The sequence below is a fragment of the Anolis carolinensis genome, chromosome 6 (assembly GCF_035594765.1).
Source record: "Anolis carolinensis isolate JA03-04 chromosome 6, rAnoCar3.1.pri, whole genome shotgun sequence".
In the NCBI taxonomy this organism is placed as follows: Eukaryota; Metazoa; Chordata; class Lepidosauria; order Squamata; family Dactyloidae; genus Anolis; species Anolis carolinensis.
In genome coordinates this window covers 46,347,995-46,365,002 of record NC_085846.1, presented here as the reverse complement: position 1 = coordinate 46,365,002, position 17,008 = coordinate 46,347,995, and the positions used below count along the sequence as shown (strand labels likewise).

At 40.5% G+C, this 17,008-nt stretch overlaps 1 protein-coding gene across 1 annotated transcript in view; it reads left to right on the top strand.

Moving 5' to 3' along the window:
* The window catches only part of galnt1 (polypeptide N-acetylgalactosaminyltransferase 1), a 55,103-nt gene extending 38,456 nt beyond the window's left edge, over nucleotides 1-16,647 (top strand). Inside the window, exons 8-12 of the mRNA XM_003222244.4 lie at nucleotides 1,156-1,336; nucleotides 4,510-4,649; nucleotides 6,123-6,221; nucleotides 8,562-8,696; nucleotides 15,352-16,647. Coding sequence (XP_003222292.1) covers nucleotides 1,156-1,336; nucleotides 4,510-4,649; nucleotides 6,123-6,221; nucleotides 8,562-8,696; nucleotides 15,352-15,498 — 702 coding nt within the window. The 3' untranslated portion in view covers nucleotides 15,499-16,647. The remainder of the gene's footprint in view (nucleotides 1-1,155; nucleotides 1,337-4,509; nucleotides 4,650-6,122; nucleotides 6,222-8,561; nucleotides 8,697-15,351) is intronic.
* The last annotated feature ends 361 nt before the right edge of the window (nucleotides 16,648-17,008 follow it).

Here is a 17,008-nt window from a genome sequence, read left to right as displayed (position 1 = left end):
TTATACTGGGCAGTATTGACTAGTGTTGTACTTTTGTATGGAATTGCTGATCGTTTTGTGTAGTTTCATTCGTTTGGTCTCATTTTCGTATTTGTTCCCACTAGCTAAAATGGGGTGCTTATACGAACAAAATTTTAGTCTGGCTTATGGAAAAAATGAAAATTTTCAGACCATTGGCTGCAGTGGGAGGGTTTCCGAGGCTCCCCCCCCCCCCTCGGTTTTTGGCCTAGAGGTGTGAAAATCGCCCCACACACAGGGCCCACCAACTTTTAAAACGTTTGGGTCTTCCCCAGAGTATTATTGTTATTAATATTATTATTATTATTATTATTATTATTAACACCCAGTGGCACCCATGGGATGTAATGGGGAAGCACTCCCCTCTCAGATTCAGCTTAGGGTCTCAGGATAGCTATCATTATAAATACTCATATTAGTATTATTATTAACACCCATTAGTACACATTAGCTATAATGGGAAAGCACTGCAGCCCTCTGTCAGTGCCTGCTTATTGTTAAGGGGCCGAAATGAAAGGAAAACGAAAGTAAGCACGATGCCTGTGCGGCATTCATTTTCATGTTGCCTCTCGTTTCCTACGAAAATGTCTTCATTCGTTTTGTGTAGGCGAATGGTCTAAGTGAAAGAATACCATGAAAGAAATGAAGGAAAAAATTTTGCGCACATCTCTAGTATTAACATTATACCAAAGGACAAATGCAAATGTATATAAGCAGTTAGTGGGATCCCTCAACGATTCGCTGCTCCTTAAAAGAAGCGCTCTATAAAATCAATGCAGGTTGCAGACCACACATCCAAATAAAAAGCTTTAAGGTTTGATGTGTGTGTCAGATTAAAATTAAGCAGACCCATAATGCTGCTTCTTTGACAGCCTTTGATGATCTAATGGCTTCAAATTGCACAGGTTATAAGATTGCAAATTATACTCCTTTGTTCTTAACCTCAGGTATTTTTCAAATGATACTGGTCAATAGTCTGTCATGCAACGTGCTTGCCTCAGCAAAATGAATGAGAGAGTTTGGCAGCATGCAGGGTAAAGAGGCAAAATGTACTTCTGGTGCAGCTTTAGTTTGCTGATTCATACTGAACAATCTTTAATTATTTTTCTTTTAATGGTAGCTTCTTGATGCTTTCAGATTTGGCAGTGTGGTGGAACTTTGGAAATTGTGACTTGTTCACATGTTGGACATGTTTTTCGAAAAGCCACTCCTTATACTTTTCCGGGAGGTACAGGACAGATTATAAATAAAAATAATAGGCGACTTGCTGAGGTTTGGATGGATGAGTTCAAGAATTTCTTCTACATAATTTCCCCAGGTGAGCAAAGTGACTCAGATGGTTTCTAAAATTGATATAGTGAGCATACATAGCTGATATGCATAGCCTGTTGGATTAGTCCATCAGTTCTAGCAGCAGGTCTCAAACAACATTTTCTCCAACTTTTCTGTATGAGGTCACATTAAACTGAGATGCCATTAATTTGATCTGGGGGCTTTCTGTGTGCAAATAATTTTATTACTAAGTTTTAATTCTTCATATCCCTCCCCCATTATGGATAGGTGTGTGGATTGGCAGATAAAACATGTACATTAGAAGGACAAACTTGAATATGTGGGGTTTTTTTTAATGTTAGAGGTTTCCTTTTATGTACTTATTTTTAAATCCTAGCCAGTAATTGAGAGTGGGTCACTAATTTGATATATGAAATGGAATAGTTTGGCTGGAAGTATTCTTCTGTTTTTTAGAGTGTTGAAACATCTCAGAACTTGGAAGCTATTGAGATATCATTCAGTTTTGGGAAAGAGGCTGAAAGGCCCAGTTCTCATTTTTTCCACTTTGACACATTTAAGTACCTTGAGCATATGGCTCATCCATAGGAAAACACAAAATGTATTTAAATGGCAATTCTATCTTTCACATCTTAGACATTGCGTATGGTTCTAGACATTGCTGGACCTGTTGTTCAGCAATCTACTTATGTTATGAAATCGAAGAGTACCATTTAATTAGCAAAATAATATTTGATGTCAATTGTGTAGTCTCTCATTGGAAACTTTCAGATGGCAACAAGCCAGTCAAGATAACTAACATTATATTTACCAAATAAGCTGGTTTCATAGTAAACATCATCATGCTGAGTGCCCTAAAATGCCATGTGAGAGAAGAAACAAAGAATGCATCTATGTATAAATAATTGATTTTATCTAAAACAGGTGTGAATGGGTTTCTTCTCTCATGTGTCATTTTAAGTTACTGTCTATGGGTACTCACTACATAAAAAGAGTGAAATTATTATAAAACCCGAGTTCTGCTGGTTTTGACTACCTGCTTCATGAGAAGATTTGAGATCATATATGTCATCAACATAAAGTCCTCCTAAGATACTAGTGATGTGGTGTAAGTCTTTTAAAAAACACAATTCGTAAAGACTAAGACAGACTAATTGCCTGCAGAATGGGCATTCAGTACAAGCAAGTGCCCCTCACATTTCGATTTTTTATCATATTTTCTCTCTAAGACTCTCTTGTGAACTGTCAAAGTAGATTGCATGGTTTTCTTTTCACAGATATTTGCAACATTTTTAATTTAGTCCTTTTCACATGTGAATAAAACCTTCTAGGTCCACTTTATTTTCAGAAAAAACTGGCATGAAGGAAAGAAGTTATTTCAGAATGATTCTGATAATGTATGCTGACATTTTCGGGAATAGTAAAAAGGTTACGACAGAATTAGTCTGAATATGCATATCTATGCCAGGTACTCAGAAAATGATAGACTTAATAGTAATCTCACAAAATATTTGAATCTTAACACGTATTTCAAACAGTCAAAACCAAACATAGAGAGCAGATTTTTTGAAACGATGTGTTCTCGGTGAATTGGTTGTCTAAACAAGGCAATTACGTTAAGTAGAGTTACTTAGCTTTTGTTGTGTTCAGACTTGTTCATGATTCAGCGTAGCAGTTGGATTTTTAAACGATCATGAAACAGTATTTGAAATACCTATTTCTCGCATTCATCCATGGTATTTATGAAGAGAAAAGTAGTTGAGAGGTTCTGCTATTTTGAATGGGATGTCTACAATGTTAACTGTTTTTATGCTACGTTTACACTGTTTTTCTGCCAACACTACCAAAGTGGTCCCTCCATATCTGCTCACTCAGGTTATTCAGATATACTGAACATTCACATGCTCAGTATCCACAGTGGGGAGCAATGGGGTTCCTTCGTAAAGAAGAAGCATGCCTGTGCCCCACACAATTTTTAAATGAATATTTTTGCAGTGTATGTACAAGCCTCGTAAGTTACGTTCACTTAAAACAGGTATAAGGCATAGCGGACTCAATTTTTGTCCAAGTTAGTACAGAGCAGTGTCAAGGATCTGATTGGCCACTCTGTCTGCTGACTTTGTGAAGGCTCTTTGTGCATGTGTTGTTCGGAGACAGCCACCCAACCAGTTAGCAAGGTGGGGGGCACCCTGAGTTTTGGGTTCCAGGAAAGAGAACTTGGACAAGCTGCAGCTGGCAGCAATAGCACACTGATCTCCATCCCACTACAGGCCTTTCTTTGCAGGGGAGAGCACACCCAACCCATCCACCCACCAACTGGCAGTAGCAGCACGTTTTTTTTTTTTTTTTTGGCAAACTGATAAGTGAGTGAGCAATAGCAACATGAGTCCATATGAATAGCCTCCATATTTCACCCCTGTATGTTTTATGACCGCAGCAATAGAAGAAATGCCTTGCTGACACTTGGCTGAAGAAGAAGTGACAGTGAGGCATATGAGTTGGATGCCTGAAAAATATACAGTGATTGTGGTGTGCTCTCTCCTCTTCTCCAACAAATTGGCAGTGAGGCAGTTCTTCTACAGCCACCACCAAGCATACTTGTATGCCACCTGATTTGAGGACTGTTCATGTAGACCAGAGCTTTCCAAACATTTCATGTTGGTGACACACTTTTTAGACATGCATCATTTTGTGACACAGTAATTCACTTTTACTAGCAAACCAAAGGTTGAACTAACCCCTTATAAGAGATATAGACACATACATCAATTGTAATAATGAAGGAAACACGATACCTCATGAAAACTTTTCTTACATATATACACACACTTACTTATATATAAATATATGATTTGTAAAATAATAACATTTCCAAGATTTTTGTCATTTTTTGTTACATTCATGTGACACACCTACACACTGCAGCCAACACACTTAAGATGGCACTAGACAGTTTAAAAAGTTCTGATATAAACTCATATTGGCAACATGTGACAAACTTGATCATGTCAGATAGAGATATTCTTAAATAACCCATGTCTCCTTTAAGACTTGATAGTAACTTTGTGATGGCTACAGTGCATATTTGCTTTTGAGCCTGCTTTTTGAGGTATGTATAAAGGTGACTCTTCTAAAGACAAAGATGTATCTCCCATTTTGTTAAGATTTTGTATTTTAACAGTCCTATTCACTTCTCTACAGGTGTTACAAAAGTAGATTATGGAGATATATCCTCACGACTTGGTCTGAGACACAAACTACAGTGCAAACCTTTTTCCTGGTACCTAGAGAATGTTTATCCTGATTCGCAAATACCACGTCACTATTTCTCTTTAGGAGAGGTAAGGATTTAATACTTCACATTTCTGAGAATTCACAGGTCTTTAATGTGTCTTCAGGTGGCATACAAGCATATGTTTTTCTTGTATCTTTGTAATCGCATTTCTTACTATGATCCTGCGTAATCCTTGAGGTCGGCCGAACTGATGGACACGGTTGGTGGGGACGAGGGAGAGGGCCTTCTCCACGGTGGCCCCCCAGCTCTAATTCCCGAGAGATATTAGACTAGCTCCTACTCTGGCCACATTCTGGTAAAATCTGAACACATGGCTATGTCAATGTGCTTTTGACAATTTCAGTATAATCTTAACGGTGTCCGTGCCTTCACCTGTACCCAGCAATTGCACTTTACTCTGGTCCATCCCATCAGTGTTTTGCCAGTTATTTCACATATGTAATTTTAACCTCCTGCCTCCAATTTCTGAATATGCGCACTGTGCCTTGTTGAGTTGCTTTTATTTGGTTTTATTGGATGTTTTTGTTTTTACATGTTATAAGTTAAATGTACCTATGTTGATGTATTTTATTGTGTATTACTGGGCTTGGCCCCGTGTGAGCTGCCCCGAGTCCCTTCGCGGAGATGGGGCAGGATAGAAGAATAAAGTTACTATATATTATTATAAAGGCTGTGAAACTCCCTCTCCAACAACATCTGGCAGGCTCTATCGCTTCTAGGCTTTAGAAAGAAACTAAAGACCTGGCTGTGCGCACAAGCGTTCAACAAATAAATTTTTTACGGTTTCGACACGGCCTGGATCAAGGATTATGCACAAGGTTTTTGGACAAATGGATTTATGGACTTTATATTTTAAGTTTTGTATATTGTTTTATGTGTTTTAATGCCTAATGTAAATTGATTATGTTTTACTGTATTGTATTGTTGTTTTTATTGGCATTGAATCTTTGACAGATCTGTAAGCCACCTTGAGGCCCCTCGGGTGAGAAAGTCGGGATAGAAATGATGTAAATGATAATAATTATTATTATTATGATTATTACTATTATTATTATTATTACTATTATTGTACAAAATGCATTGAGTAAGGCATGTTTAATTCAATTGTCTCTAATGCTGGCATTTAAAAATATAGAGTCTTTTTTATATCAGTTCTAAATTAAGTCTTCCAATTATCTACAAATCAATTTTACTTAAGTTGATGTGTAGGTAAATTATTTGCCTTGTTTAAATGTTCAAGCCTATTTGGATGCCCCATTCCCATGTTTCTTTCTCTCTAGTTTTACATTGTCTCATTGCTCCTGTGTTGTTGCTATACTCTGCATGCCGTAAGAAAAATAAAGGAGGATCATGGTGCTAAGAGCATGTATCTGAGAATTCTTCCTGATCCAGGCAGGGTGACTAAATAACCCCCTAGTGACGCTAAAGGGCTCCTTGCTTACAGTGTTTCGATATGTCTGTCTGCATACATTAAATGCAGTGTGCTAATTTCTAAATTGTTTATTTTTATTGTCTTCAGATAAGAAATGTGGAAACAAATCAATGTCTAGATAACATGGCAAGAAAAGAAAATGAAAAAGTTGGAATATTTAACTGCCATGGAATGGGTGGTAATCAGGTAAAAAGATAGTCATTTAAACCTTTGTGTTAGACATTAGAATGATAGAAAGCCTCAAAGATTATTAAAACTCTTATAAATATAGTACTTTGGAAACATAGATACAAATCACCTGGAATATTATGTTCACCAAGAATACTATGTCTAGTTCTGCACACCACAATTTAAGAAGGATACTGACAAGCTGGAGTGTATCTAGATAAGGGCAATCAAAATGGTCAAAAGTCTAGAAATCATGTATTATTAGGAGCAGCTTAGGAATCTGTATGTTTAGCTTGAAAAATTATTATTATTATTATTATTATAGTTATTTATATTCAGCGTTTATCTCTAAATTGAGACCCAAAGCGACGTGAGAGGGACATAATGTTTAAATATTAGAACTGTTATATTGAGGAGGGGGCAAGGTTGTTTTTTTCTGCTCTAGATACTAGCTTAGGGAGCAGTCGTTTCAACCTGCAGGAAAAGGTATTCAACCTAAATGTTAGGAAGAACTTCCTGACTGTTAGAGCTGTTTAACAGTGGGATATCCTGCCTTGGAGCCTGGTGGAGTCTTTAGACAGGTTTTTAGACAGGAGCTTTGATTATATGTTCATGCATTGTATAAGCCTGGACTGGATGACCCTTGTGTTCTCTTCCAACTCTGTGATTCTAAGTGAATGATAGGGTGATACAGTGGGGAAAAAAGTAATGTGTAAGAAGTTAACCACACTCCTCCTGCACTCTGCTTGTTTTCTTCAAAATGTATCTCCTTACCCTCTCTGAATGAGCTATGGTTTGTGAGCTCATTTTTCTAACTTTATATTCTGTGTAAGTCCATACAAGTACCTTTTAGAAGGGAGAAGGCAATGACCTGTGAATTTACTAAGTAAGCAAGCTAGTCACACACAAATTCCGTTCTTTCCCCAAATCCACATTGCCAAGATACTCTTGTTCTTGATACTACTTAAAATATGTGCCATAAATAAAGACCAAAATTTGCTTTGAAACAGTCACTGCAGAGACTATTATTTATAATGGTGCTAATGAGGCTACAAAGACCACATACTAAATTCATTATTTACTTGTTCTATTGTTGTACAGTGGCAGCAGAGGCTCTGTAATCCCACTGTTTAGGTCAGCCCTGCCAGTTAGTAATTTCAGGAAGAGACATGTTTGGGTGAACTTATGGAGGGGTTCCTCTAGTACTGCCCTGAAGAATATGTATAAAGTATAGGTAGATACTAAGGGAATGTGGAATAGTATTGCAGCACAGAGCTTTTTTGCTGACCTCAGACACTCTGATGCTCTCAATTTTATTTGCAATTAGATAGGTTGTAGGTTGTAGGCAAATACAGTATGTGACATTGTGCAGTACCATTGCTGACACAATCACTGCTGTGGATGTAGAGCCAGTCATATATATGCTATATCAGTATTTTTATATTTGTCTCAATTTTGTGAGATCAGTTTGAAATTTGGCATAATTGTAGATCTGATTAAGTCGTGGATACCAAGTTTTAAATAATTTGCTCTAAGAGGTCTCATTTTGATAAACAGTATAACTTTGAGGCTTGAAATGACAAAATCTAATTCACCTGTTGTCATTGAGGTCCATTGTTATCCCATAAAACATGCAGGTAGTATGTGAGATGTACCTGATTTTGTGATCCTTGGAATCCCTAGAATCACATCCACCACAAAACCAGCAGTGGACATTGAGTCGCTTCCACTTTGATGAGAGTCAGCATGAGAAGTGGAGTGCTTATTGCTACCAAAAAGAGAGGAGGGAAAGACAGAGTACTGGCTTATCTTATATTAAATAGTGGAATGTGTTGCTCTGTTAGGGCAAAAAGTACTATTACATTCAATATTTTTTCTCTAATGCTAATATTTACATATACAATAAAATGTGGGCTAAGAGCTTGTCTTTTGCATTGTGTCTACCAAGTTGTGTACTTCTGATGTTTCACTTGATAATTACTTTTATATGTACATGATGAATATTTTCATCAAATTATCAATATTATAGTCTGTAGATACTCTACTCCAGGAGTAAGCAAAGTGTGGCCCTCCCACAAGCATTTTGTGGCTCTCAAGGCCCCCAGCTGTCCAAAAATTACAAATTTTGTAAACACTTTCTATTTAATGGGAAAAGGGTGTAGTGGTCCCTGAAAAAATAGAGAAGGCCTAATAAAAAGGAAGGTTCTTCAGTATCTTTTCCCACATTAGAATATTAGACATTTAACAATATCATTTTATGTGCATAGTATGTACAGAAAGTCTCAAATATATATTTTAATATTCATATGTTATCAATATATGATGTGTTGTAATAATTGAATATTGTTTTCTGTCAAGGTTTTCTCATATACAGCCAACAAAGAAATTCGAACAGATGATTTGTGCTTAGATGTCTCTAAGCTCAATGGTCCTGTCACAATGCTTAAGTGCCACCACTTAAAAGGCAATCAGCTTTGGGAATATGATCCCGTGGTAAGTCTGTTCATGACTGGAATCCAAGACGTTAAAAGGTTCTGTGAACATAACTGTGTTTTGATATGGGTATGTGAATTGGGTAGTTGCTGGTTAGAAATGGGAGACAGAATAATTGCAATCTTATGTAACAAAGAGCCACGTTTTGTTCTGTGTTCAAATTAAATATTGTGTATTAATGTTGAAAAAGAACTGGTACTAGGAACAGGTTCTTGAACTATGGGTCCCAACCCCGAATGCTGGCGTCACAAAATGCTTCACCCTCCCTCCCTGCAGAGTAGAAGCTGCAGCCTTCTATCAGTATTATCACATTCATGTTGTAAAGAGTAGGTAAAGTTTTTGCACTTGTTTTCAATCCTGTAGCTGCCTCCTACAGACTTCTGGGGTTGTAGTTTAGGGAGAGTGGCCTTTAAACTTCTCAGTCAGAGGTCCAGCCCCTTTCCCTCAACTACAAATTCCACCCAGAATTCTGCAGGAGGCAGCCACAGGATTGAAAGTGGGCGCAACCACTTTGTGTTTCTGAGTGGCAGGAGGTGTGATTGGATGGCCCTTGGGTCCCTTCCTCTTCTAGGATTCAAACAAGAGCCGTCCTTTGAGGGCATGCAGCTCTTCCCTCCGCTCACCTCCGAGGTTGTTTTTCTCTACGGAAAAGGACATTTACAGAGACACAGACAGAGAGAGAAAGGAGGAGCAAGCCAGATCTCTGCTTTGCCTCCAACACTGCTTCTGCCTGGGGAAAAGGAAGTTGAGGAAACACACTGCCAAGCACTTCTCTGCCTTGGGAAGGCAATGGTGGCAACCCTTCCTCCTCCTCTTTTTCCCTACATCCCTCCTTCAGAACCCACTGAATTTAAGCAACGGCCACCCTCCTGAAGGGAAAGGAGTTGCCTTGGAGGGAAAGAGAGAAGACTACATTACCCAGCACGCATTTGTTCTGCTTCTCCCTCTCCTCTCTTCCACTCAGCCAACATTCTGCATTATGGGAGAGGAACTGAGGGGGCTTTGGGCCCCAGGACTAAGAGGGCGGCTGCCTGCTCTCCTTTTTGGGGCCAACAGCAGAGCAGCCACCTGGGCCACCTCCTCTTCCTCTCCCCCCCCCCCCCCCCCAGAAGGGAGACCCGAAAGCAGGGAGGGGAGAGGAAGCACGGAGAAAATGCCCCCTCCTGCGATCCATTGATCCCAATCCCTGCCGGTTGCACAGCCTTCCTCCTTCCCTCCCTCCGCCGATCAATTCACTTTTTGCTTCTTGTTTCTTCTGCTCCCCACTCCACTTGCTTGCCTTCCTCTTCGGGGCCAGCAGCAGAGCAGCCACCTGAGGTTGCCTCCTCTAACACCCCCCCCCTTTGAAGGGATACTCAAAAGAGGGGAAGGGAGCGGAAGCAGGGAGGAGACATCCTCTCCCACGATCCATCGATCCCTCTTCCCACTGAACAAACAAGAGGCAAAAAGTGAATTGACTGGCAGAGGGAGGGCAGAAGGAAGGGTGCGCAGCTGGTGGGACCACGGCAGCACTTCCCATGTGCAGGTTTGCCTCCTTTCTGAGGGGCGTCGAGGAGGGGGATGGAGGAGGAAGAGGAGCGATGGCAGCTCTGCCCCTCCTCCAGACTGCTGCATGGCGCTGCAAGAGGCTGAGCGTTGCATGGAGCCCAATGCCAGCTGGCCTCGGAGCCAGAGGTTTTATCCCTCAGCTGCACTGGGTTATAATAATAATAATAATAATAAAACTTTATTTATACCCCGCCACCATCTCCCCAATGGGGACTCGGGGCGGCTTACATGGGGCCATGCCCAAGACAATACAATAAACCATAACATAATACAATTAAATAATACATTACATAAAATAAACAGTACAACATAAGATCAAAACAGGAATATAACACGAGCGGGCCGCATGAATACTACATTTAAAAACTAGATTAAAAATTAAAACTCTGGGTGAGAAAGGGATCAGAATAAAACCTCGAGGGACGGGACATCAGATAGTGAACCAGTCTAGAGGATAAATATCGGGGGGGAGTAGCATAGAACATTTACTCTCCGAAAGCACACCGGAAGAGCCATGTTTTTAAATCTTTCCTGAAGGCTAAAAGGGTGGGGGCTTGCCTGATTTCAATGGGCAATGAGTTCCACAAGCGAGGGGCCACCGCAGAAAAGGCCCTCTCCCTTGTTCCTACAAGGCGAGCCTGAGATATAGGTAGTGGCGACAGGAGGGCCTCCCCTGATGATCGGAGAGGTCGGGCAGGTTTATGGTAGGAGATACGGTCACGAAGGTAGGCGGGTCCCAAACGGTTTAGGGCTTTATAAATGATGGTCTGCACCTTGAATTGGGACCGGAAGATGAACGGCAGCCAGTGGAGCTCCTTAAACAGGGGAGTAGATCTCTCCCTGTAACTCGCCCCCGTTATTAGTCTGGCGGCCGAACGTTGGACCAGCTGTAACTTCCGGGCCGTCTTCAAGGGAAGCCCCACGTAGAGCGCATTACAGTAGTCCAGTCTAGAGGTAACTAAGGCATGCACCACCGTGGTCAAGTCAGACTTCACGAGGTATGGTCGCAGTTGGCGCACAAGTTTGGGTTGTGCAAAAGCCCTCCCGGCCACCGCCGACACCTGCGCTTCAAGCGTCAGCGCTGAATCCAGGAGGACCCCCAAACTGCGGACCTGTGATTTCAGGGGGAGTGCAACCCCGTCCAGCACAGGTTGCCACCCAATACCCCGATCCGACGAGCGACTGACCAGGAGGGCCTCTGTCTTGTCAGGATTGATCCTCAGCTTGTTTCTCCTCATCCAGTCCGCCACAGCGGCCAGGCACTGGTTCAGCACCCGAGGGGCTTCCTTGGAGTCCGGTGGGAACGAGTAGTGGATTTGTGTGTCATCTGCGTAGAGAAGGCAACACCCTCCAAAACTCCGGATGACCTCTCCCAGCGGTTTCATGTAGATGTTAAAAAGCATGGGGGATAAAATAGACCCTTGCGGGATCCCACAGGTCAAAGGCCAGGGGTCCGAGCAGGTGTCCCCCAGCTTCACCATCTGGGAACGGCCCTCCAGGAAGGACTGGAGCCACTGCAAAACAGTGCCACCGAGTCCCATCCCGGAGAGCCTCCCCAGAAGGATACCATGGTCGATGGTATCGAAAGCCGCAGAGATGTCCAGGAGAACCAGCAGGGTCACACTCCCCCTGTCCAGTTCCCTGCGGAGGTCATCCACCAAGGCGACCAAAGCCGTCTCAGTGCTGTGCCCAGGCCTGAAGCCAGACTTCGAGCGGTCCAGAAAATCAGTGTCATCGAGGAACTCCTGGAGCTGCGTGGCCACCACCCGCTCCAGAACCTTGCCCAAAAACGGGAGGTTGGAAATTGGTCTGTAGTTGTTACATACAGATGGGTCTAGCGAGGTCTTTTTTAGTAACGGTTTTACCACCGCTTGCTTAAAACAAGATGGAAATGACCCCTGACCCAGGGAGGCATTTATTATAGCAACAACCCCTCTTTGGCCTGCTTAACCAGCCAAGAGGGACAAGGATCCAGAGCACAAGTGGTCGCCCTCACAGACCCAAGAATCCCCTCCACGTCATCCGGAAGAACAAGCCGGAAAGAATCCCACAAAATCGGACAGACAGGTGCCTCGGTTACCTCCGCTGGAACTACAATTAAGCTGGAGTCCAACTCATGGCGTATCTGAGCAACCTTGCCTGCAAAGTGGTGCGCAAAATCGCTGCACCGAGTTGCCAAGTCATCAGGAAGCCCCTGGGTCTCAGGAGGCCGCAGGAGCTCCCCAACAACTCGGAACAACTCCGATGGCCTGTTGGCCGCAGACGCTATGCGGGCAGTCGTGAAAGCTTTCCTGGCTGCTCGCAGAGCCACGGAGTAAGCCTTAATACCTTCACTTGAGTATAAGGGAGGCGTTTTCAGCCTTAAAAGAGGGTTCCAAGTACCTTATGCGGTACTTGGAATTCAGGCCTGCCCTATTTATTACTGCTGTGGTAAAAGTTTGATTTATATACTTATTTTATATACAGTGTTCCCTCACTTATCGCGGGGGTTAGGTTCCAGGACCACCCACAATAAGTGAAAATTCACGAAGTAGGGGCACTATATTTGTTTTAATATTTATACATTATTTTAGTAGTTATACACTATTTTAAGTCTTTATCAACCCATTGTGTGTTGATAAATCGCCTCCTCCTCCTCCCGTTGCCGCTTGGGCTCCTTTTCTCTCCCTTTGGCTTCTCCTTCCTCCCTTCCTTAGGCTGTAAATTGTAATTTTTTATTATTTATAATAGTCTTATTGAAAAACTGCGAAACAGCAAATCTGCAAAAAGTGAACCACAAAGTAGTGAGGGAACACTGTATATGTATTTGAGGTCACATAAACATTTCTTGGGCAAAAATCATTCATTTGTTGTAACCAGTTATTTCCATGCTTTGGAAATTCTGAACAGCAAAGTACAATTTCAGTGTATATGTAATTTCTACATGGGCGATAGTATCATATAAACTTCAGTTTATTTTTCTAACAAATACTGTTTTGTAACTGTTCTTAACTAAACACTTTAAGAACTGGATAGATTTGTTCTGCTCTTTTTTGTAGAGGAAAATTTGTGCTCCCCCTAGCAGACTTGAGTAATTCAACATAATTACATTTAGAATCACTCACACATTTAAACTGAATATTCTGTGTCAGGTAAACTCATTTGAAGTGGCATTGCTGCCCAGCCAGCATCGGCAAAGAATAGTTCATCTACAGAAATGCAAAGCTTAGAAGCAACCTCCTGTCAAACCTTCTTTTAGCATAGAAGGCTTTGTACTCTAGAGGTACTATGCCTATTTCATTAGCATTAGAATTGGCAGGAATATGCCTTTTGAAAACAAAAAAATCAAAACTATATAGCTAAATAACAATTTAAAAAGTCAAATTGTCAAGGCCAGGTCCCAGTACTTGTACTTCCATTGACAGGAGACTGTCCTATTGCAGACCCAGGAAGAGTTGATTCATGCACATATGCTATACAACACCTTCTTTTTTGTAGTATTGTTAATACTATGTAACTTTAAAACAAAACCCATATTTGATTTTTAAACACTTTCAGCAACAGATTTCTCAAATAATTTCATTAGTGTTCCAATCTGAATAATGCACATAGCAATCAGAATTACCCATTAAGTACTGTATTCTTTGCAACATTCCAAAATTAAATTATCAGTAGTATAGATTATTTTCTCCTTCCTACTTTATCCTCTTACAACAACGGAGGGAGATCAGACTGAGGGAAAGTGACTGGCAGTGATTCATTGAGACTTAAAACAGGATCTTTCAAGTTTAAATCTGTTCTTTGATTTCATGGCTTTAAAACAGATGCCCCCTCTGCACTATTTTGAAATTTGAATCATTCAAGTGCAGCTTGCTGCATGAGACTACCAAAGATAAGTGTTTAAAATCCCAGACGTCATACCATTCTTCACGAGTCCTTAAAAATCTCTAAAAATATTCCCTAGAATGCAGTGAGTTCCCTATATATAGCTGGACTTTATACTGTGGCCTAGCAGGTGCATGTAGCCTTAGGCCACTCTTTGTGTGGCTCCTGGAGATAAAGGAATGCACTCACTTCCACAGATACATACAATCCTGCCGTTCTCACCCCGAAGGGGACTAGTTGACAGTGTTAGAGTCACCAAGTACAAACTTTGATTTTGGGGAATAAAAAATAGGTGGAGGGGATATATTTTCGTGAATGATTGAATCTGTGAATGCAGAATTTGTGAATACTGAGGGCTGACTGTACATCAGCAATTCCTACATTTCAGTGGACTGTAAGTGCAGGTTTCAAATTGTGTATCCCTTCTACCTGAAATAGAAGTATGTGTGTATGTTTCTGTGGCTCCAACACTCATTATAAATGTGTGACTACCATGGCTATATTATCCTCTTTAGCAGTAATGTAGAGCACCTTAATGGTACAAAACTGAACTATTTTTACCAAGCGGTGCTTCCAAAATAATCTTACAGACTAAAGTGACTGATGTCTTTCTTTTTAACTTTGGTGTTGCCACATCAGCCTTACGGTTGTCTTCAAAGGACTGCTGAATCAATGGACAGAGGGCCAACTACAATTTTTTACATAGTGTTTGGCGCTCTTTAGCTTTTGCCCAGTTTGGATCCCCAGGTGTTATTGAATGTCAACTCCCATCACTTTTGATTATCTGCCATGTGGACTGGAAATTGCAACCCAATGGCATTTGTAGCTCTGAGGCTGGGGAAAAGTTAAAGGGCATTGTATTACATTCAGGCTTGTATCTAAACTCAAACCCCACTCTCCTGACTAAATAGAACAAGCTGCAGCCTTTCAGATGTTGCTGTATCGCAACTCCCATCAGCTCTAGTCATAATGTCTAATAATAAATGACATAAAGGGCTGACTTCATCCTGCTAGCCTTGAGTTTGACACATGTGATATATGTTCTTCCTTTTCATCAGAGATAAGAGTTGGTCTATTTCTTAGGTTACTACACAAAGATGTGTACTGCTTAACAGTCAAAGACTGTGTTGTATTTGAAATAAATTTGTTGACTTTCAATGCATGTTGGTCAGCTCTTCCATTTCCTTAAATGTTTGTTTCTTCCTTTCTTTCCTTCCTTATTATCCCCCTCCCCGGGACAAAGAAATTAACCCTGTTGCATGTGAACAGTAACCAGTGCCTGGATAAAGCCACTGAAGAAGACAGCCAGGTACCCAGCATCAAAGACTGCAATGGCAACCGTTCTCAGCAGTGGCTTCTTCGCAATGTCACCCTTCCAGAAATATTCTGAAAGGTTTCTAAGAGGAGAACTGACTGGACTACCTCAGCAAGTACATCTGCTACATTTCTATGTAGCTCAAGCAAAGGCTGCAAGGTTCCATAGGATTTTTTTTATCCTGTGGAGCAGACTCTTCTTAATTTTCAAGAGCTGACAGCCACCATCCTGGTGTTATTGTTTGTGGAACTAACTATATGAGTACTTGTGAACCTGTACACAACTGATGTTTACAAGATATTTCTTCAAAGAATCATTTTCTAGAACACTCGGATCAGTGTAAACATAATCAAGGATAAACACTCCCAAGAGAGTGGCACAATCTAGTTTGCTTTTACATCAGTAGCCTTGCTCCGAGGGTGCTGTCATGAAGATTCTCAAGATTTTTTTGGTAAGGTTCAGTGGTAAGAACGGTATCAAGCACAGATGCAAATATAAAATGGAGCAGATTGAGTATCAGAAGAGAACGAATCAGTGAAGCAAGAAATGTGTAAAACAGGGTTGAGAGGCAAGAGACCAGAATTATAAGAAGTACAATTTGTAGTACTAAATAAATATCAAATTTATATGTAGATTTTTTTTTACCTCTGAAAAATCCCCAAGTGGAGCAGCAACATTCTGTTTAGTTATATGTTAGTCATTAATATATTTTCCCTCCCCCTAATTGTACTGAATTTTGAGGAGGGGAAACCAAAATTGAACGTAAAAAAATTGGCTCTTTGAATGTCAGTTCAACTTTTTTTTAGAAAGAACTATTTTGGCTTGTGGGCTGTTGAAACTGTTACTACATTTTTTAATTCCTTGAAAATGAGGTTTCTGTATCTTTTGTGTTTTGCTACTTCAGTTGAATTTGAGTCAGCCAGCTTTTGACCTTCCATTGCCTGTCTTAAAATTTGTTAGTGCATCTTCAATTTGTTAACTTCACTGATTATGCTTAATGGCCAGGTCTCTTACTACTGTGCTACCAATTTTGTTTCACAGCAATAAATCTTTAATTCTTTAATTTCATTCATCGGAACATGCAAATATGGCTTATTCAGGTAACAAGTAGTTTTCATCTGAATGTTTCTTAAAACCATTTTCCATTCCATACTTGAAATTCATGTTTGGATTTTTGAATTGTAATGTTGATCACTTTTTTCTAATAAAAGCTAAGGAAAAATAGTTAAACTGGCCTCTTAAAAGTTGATGTAGCCAAAGGCCTCATTATTGGCACATTAATCTAGCACTTTGAATTGAACAACTTTATTAACTGAGAAGAAAAACTTAACCCATGAAATGAGCTGCTTTTTTCCAAAAGAAAGAATTTGATCAGTAAACAAAGTAATTTTGATATAAATCAGTGTAATAGTTTTTGTATGCAACAGATTAATATATGTCTAAAGGAGGAAATATGCAGTTCTGTCTCATTCCAGTTGGCTTATATTTAATCGGATGCTGTCCTATAAGCCCAGTTATGACTGTTCTACAACTATGCTTTTCTGCATAAAATGGTGAACCTGTGTCATCAAGGTGACATTGTTAT